The sequence below is a fragment of the Cupressus sempervirens genome, chromosome 6, assembly GCF_028749045.1.
Source record: "Cupressus sempervirens isolate cs-2001-9-10 chromosome 6, ASM2874904v1, whole genome shotgun sequence".
Taxonomy (NCBI): domain Eukaryota; kingdom Viridiplantae; phylum Streptophyta; class Pinopsida; order Cupressales; family Cupressaceae; genus Cupressus; species Cupressus sempervirens.
This window is the reverse complement of record NC_143123.1, coordinates 26,123,620-26,129,059: the sequence shown is the minus strand read 5'-3', so window position 1 is coordinate 26,129,059 and position 5,440 is coordinate 26,123,620. Positions and strand designations below refer to the sequence as shown.

At 33.2% G+C, this 5,440-nt stretch overlaps 1 protein-coding gene across 1 annotated transcript; it reads right to left on the bottom strand.

Moving 5' to 3' along the window:
- Window positions 1-3,368: 3,368 nt before the first annotated feature.
- On the bottom strand, window positions 3,369-5,136 carry LOC149550903 (uncharacterized). The gene is made up of 4 exons (XM_089789594.1): window positions 4,980-5,136; window positions 4,708-4,876; window positions 4,414-4,486; window positions 3,369-3,830 (listed from the first exon to the last, which is right to left on the bottom strand). Exons 1-4 carry the CDS (start codon window positions 5,017-5,019, stop codon window positions 3,573-3,575), a joined length of 540 nt encoding a protein of 179 aa, XP_089645720.1. The 5' UTR covers window positions 5,020-5,136; the 3' UTR covers window positions 3,369-3,572.
- Window positions 5,137-5,440: the final 304 nt, after the last annotated feature.

Here is a 5,440-nt window from a genome sequence, read left to right as displayed (position 1 = left end):
AGTCTTTCTTGCCATTGTACTTGTGACCTTTCTTCTCATCTTTGTTCTGCTTATTTGGGTACCTAGTTGCAGTATGTCCAATTTCTTCACAAGAAAAGTAGATTAGAGGAATCTTACCTTTGTATTTCCCTTTGCCTCTTGAATATTTTCTTGCTAGTAGAGCTTCAACCACTTCAATATCATTTTCTGAACTTTGTTTTGATTCTTTATCATTGTCTGATTGTGGATCCTTCATCTTTTTCTCTTTTTCTTTGAGTGAAAGCTTGGCTTCAAATGTTGATTCAATGTTCTTGGCAGCTAGAACATAATTGTCATAGTTGTCTAGCTCAAATGTAGTCAATCTTCCAACTATGGCCTCTAAATTTATTTTATGATTTGCCTCACATCTTCTTTCTTGAATTGCAGAGACTTTGATTGCATAAATGGGAAGTAGAGTTCTAAGAACTTTACTTATAATTGTCTCCTCATTAATGTCTCCTCCAGATGCTTTGATTGCACTAACACATGCTTTAACTCTTTCAACATACTTTGCAATATTTTCATCCTCTCTCATCCTCATTTGATCAAATTGTCCTCTCAAACTTTCTGCTTTGGCTCTTCTTACATTATCATCTCCTCCATAGATTTCTTTCAGCTTGTTCCACATTTCAAAGGCAGTTTTGCAATCTTTGATGTCATCAAATTCTTCATAACTCAGAGCAGATTCTATATCTATCATCATGTCATTGTGAGTCTTCTTTTCAGCAATATCATAGACAGATAATGTACCAGAAGGTTCTTCATATTTTTCATCAAGGTACTTCAGCCCTGTATCACCAATAGAAGCCAGATGAAGCCTCATCAATCCTTGCCATGCTGAGAAGTTGTCCCTGTTAAGTCTTGAAATTTTCTTTTTGTAAGACATCCTGATCTTTAGCTTAGATCCTTGAAATCTTTTCCTATAAGCACCAAAAGCTCTAATACCAATTGTTGGAATTAAAGGTAGAGTAACTGAGAGGGGGGGGGGGGATGAATAAGTTACTTACAAAAATTAATCCACATATCTCTTAGATGTCTTAAAGATCTAGTTACTGCTAATACTTGGTAAACATAACAAAATGTTGTAACTCAGTAAATTAAACTGTTACTTATCTTCAAGCAAATATGCATGCAATTGAAAACAAAATGAACACAAGAGACACCAAATTTAATGTGAAAACCCAATATGGGAAAAACCACCAAGTAACTACTCACCAATTTTTCACTCTTCTAAAGTGAGCCCTGTTAGGAGCCAACCCTGTTAAAGGTTACAATACACACTGTTAGGTGTGACCCTGTTAGAGGATTTAATCACCCTATTAGGAGTAGCCTTGCTAGAGGTCTTTAGACAATTCAACTGAATTGTCACCTTGTTAGAGGATTTACAAAATGGTTGTTAAACCAACTCTATTAAGAGATTTGAAATCACTACTACAATTATTAGAAAGCAACAAGGAATTGACCTGAACAAGATGCAACTAAATTTGTTGGCTACAGGTCTCTATTCAGCATCATTATATCCTCCTTGATCAAATATGGCTCTGCTGCTCCTCAATGATCTCTAATCATCCTTCAAATTCGCTTCCATAATAATTAGTCTTCATATCACATTAATTCCACATACTTCCACACACTTAGAATTTGTAACTTGACCTCTTACTTATACCATTTAGATTGTCAAGTCAGCTCATTTACATGTTACATTTATCAATAAACCATACATCAATCGGCTACAGATATTACCCTAAACAAATAAATGTTATTTCATAAAACAATGAAATCCTTTATTGGCTGACCCTACTCGGTAAATACTACATCCAAAAGTTTCCTAAGTTAACCTTCTTGACTCGAATTAACATTGCAATATTCGAAAAATCCTTTGGCTGCCGAGTTTACTCGATAAGAACTAAATTCCTTCATGAGAGCTCGGTAAGAACTGCTTCTACCACATTCCTTTTGATGATCGAGTGAGCTCGGTAAGAACTGTTTCTGCCATATTTCCTTTGATGACCGAGTGAGCTTGGTAGATTCTGTCTTTTTGCCTCACTGACCATCTGAGCTTGGTAAACACTGTCTTTTGTCTTGCTGACCTTCTGAGCTCGGTAGACACTGTAATTTGCCTTGCTAACCTTTTAAGCTCGGTAAACACTATCTGATGACTGATATGACATTTGTGTGACATTAAAGACAACACACAATTAAACAATTGTATCCAACACCCTTCTCTTTAGTCTTTGGCCCTCTATGTTTTTAAGTCTTAGAGGGTTTTTTCTTGTCCTTGATTGTCCTTTCATCAGTTTAGTTAGTACTTGATCGCATTCCAATTGTTGTTGATTTCATATCCATACTTATTGATTTGATATCTATACTTATTAACTTAATGTCCCTTTTTTTTTCACAACATTGCACCAATAGTTGTGACTTTCAAGTTGTCAGTCCAATGATGACTAACCATAATTAAATTAAAGGTGCCTCTAATTGTAATGTAATCAACAAATGATGTGATGCCACATTAGTTGTGCAAGTGTGGGTGTCATTTTTGCATGACCATTAGTCTCACATTTTATCTTGGTTCTTTTGGGAAACTCGGCAAAAAGCATGTTGATGTGGCATCATAATTGATGACGTGGAATTGAGACCTTAGCTATAAGCAAATGACTTTCCAAGTAAGCTATTGTAAACAAATGGGAATGATTTGATATTTCCATGTGGGATTTTGATAAGTGCAAAGTTAGGGTGCTCAAGTATCGAGTCTTCTCCCCTACTAGGTGTTTTGCTACTAGAATTCACTGCTTGTGAATTCTCTTTTGGTCTACCTTTGGACTTGGTATTAAGGATTTGTGCCCCCTCTTGATTGACTTATCAAAACTCTAGTAATTTGTTATTCTTTAAATATAATTCAAAGTTTAAACATTTTTTAATTAAGTATCTATGTCAACAATAGTGTAAAGAACTAGATATTTTTTTTAATTTCATTACATTTGTTAAAAAGATCATAAAATTTTCTAATAAACTTATGTACATATAATTTTATATTTATATGAATTTATTTGACCTTATGTATGAAATATCAGAATTATACTCTAATGATAACCCAATCAAAACAACAAAATTAATATCTTAACATCAAAAATCAACCTACTTGTATATTTCAAATTTTCATACAACATCTATGAATCTTAACTATCATTCTTAATTATTATTCTAATTATTATTAAAGAATATTTTTCTATCTCTACATTTGTATACTATTAACGGAATATTTCTTTTGAGTGCTCATCATTACAAAAATTTGGCAAAGGAAGCTACAACGTTGCGGGCCAAGCATGATTCTCTTACATAAACCAAAGTTTATAAAACGTGTTTTTATTTACTTACTTCTGTATATTGAGGAAGTTAATAAAAAATCATATACAATAATGATAGAATCATCCCGCCCATAATTCCTTGGCATCAAAGTAACAAATCTTTAGCGCAGAAGTGACGCTTATTTCCATGATAGCAAATAAAAAATATTGAATTTCCCAAATATCTATGTGGGCTCATACAAGACTTTACTTTGTCTTGAATATGACCACAACTGCAGATGTGACAGCGGCTACAAAAACTGTAGTGGGTACTTTGGCAACCAGGTTGCCTAGAAAAGGGACTCCTCTGGTAGCCCTCTTTGTCACTACGGCTGCTGCAGGGACTGCCACTGCCATTATCAGCAACTCTTTTGCATATATCCGCATCAGATCTACTGTAAAATTTTGTACAAAGTTTGAAAACTCATCTCGATCAATCTGTTTATCTTCATTTGTATCAAAATCCTGTACTTTGATATCAATGCATTTGTATAAGTGATGGGATCCACTGAACAAGATCATATTATAAATAAATTAAACATAAGACCAAGTAGATTTCCACAATCTATATATTATTAATGTAAACTTTTTATATTTGATTGTGAAAATGTTTCTATTGTTCCATTATCCTTATTCTCTATCATCCTGACCCAAAATGTTTAAAATTAAAAACATTCACACAATTGAATCTAGATGGGCATGCTGACTAAATTGAACATTGCTTAAATGATAATATTTAAGCTAAAAGACATTTGTCTGCTGTTTTGGCTGATTATTGGATAATTAGCATGTTATTAATCTTATTCTAAGATAATTTTACTTTTGATCTTTTTAACATCTTATGTACTCCAAAAATATTTAAGCTATATGATAGATTAATCCATCTTAATAATATTAGATTTCCTCTCCACTATTCATTCATATTGATAATAGATCATATTATGATTGGTAATTCAAAAATCTATTACATGTTTTTATAGACTGGAAATTACACCATATAATTAGGTTTTAATAATAAAACTTCAAATGTAATGATATGAGTACAAACCCTGAGCATTTCTGCGACCTGTTCCTTTGTAGGAGGACTATAGTTGGCACCAGGAATGTTCTTGTTCATTTCTCTGTTCATCGATCAAATTCATATTAGAAGATAATTCGTGTTACTTGTATAGCCATAAGGCAAATTATTTGATGAAAAAACTCTCATCAGCTCTTAAATCAATAGATGTTTCAATTTTGTAAATCTTTCAATTCATTGATATATAGTTACAATTCCAAATACATACACTCTCAAATCTAGATTGTCAATGGAGGAAATAGAAGTTGATGATGTTATTCTTACTGGAAGACTAGAACAATTGCAGCATGCATCTCATCAAAGGTGAGGGTGGTTTTGTCTTGCTCTGATGATGATGAAGAATCCTTAGCCTTTTCTTTTTTCTTTACATCCTCAATTACACGATCAAATATATGACCTGTGATAACTCTCACTTGCTCTTCTGGTATCCTAGCTGCCAACCCAAAAAAACAAAACAATATAGATTAATGGAGAAGCAAAAAACTATTGGGCATTGAAGAATTTGTAATAAAATGGGGATAATTTAATCGGAATACATTTGAATGCGTCCTGCAAATTTCCCCAGGCTTGTCCCATCTTTGCTGGAGTAAGCTAACTGGGCTTTGAGATATGATTTTCCTTGAGTAAGATCAGAGTAGAAAATCACAAAATGAAAATGCTTTGCCTGTGGTTCATGCTTCATGGCTTTCACTTATAGTTTTTTTTTTCCCTCTTCATGCACACAGAATAATTGAAGAAATCTATTGAAGCAAGAAAGAAATAATAGCAGGACAGGAAAAGAATTAACCCATGGCATAAGAGAAAAAATATTAGAAAAGTAAATTGAATAATAATAAAATGTGCGAGAGAACAGACAATGTTCCAGCAAAGTTTTTGACTGCAAAGCAGAAGGGTTTCAATAAGGATAGATTTGGTGTGTTGATTGATACTTTTGCACGGGTATACTTGAAATGCAAGCCTTGCATATCAGTTTGCTTCCTTTCTTTTGTTGTTACCA

Bases quoted from the DNA above. Each gene is read 5' to 3' on its own strand.
- LOC149550903 (XM_089789594.1), bottom strand. From the start codon at position 5,019: ATGGGACAAGCCTGGGGAAATTTGCAGGACGCATTCAAAT. The intron at 4,877-4,979 runs GTATTCCGATTA...TTGGGTTGGCAG, and splicing joins TTTGCAGGACGCATTCAAAT to CTAGGATACCAGAAGAGCAA. The intron at 3,831-4,413 runs GTTTGTACTCAT...ATCAAAGTACAG, and splicing joins AGGTCGCAGAAATGCTCAGG to GATTTTGATACAAATGAAGA.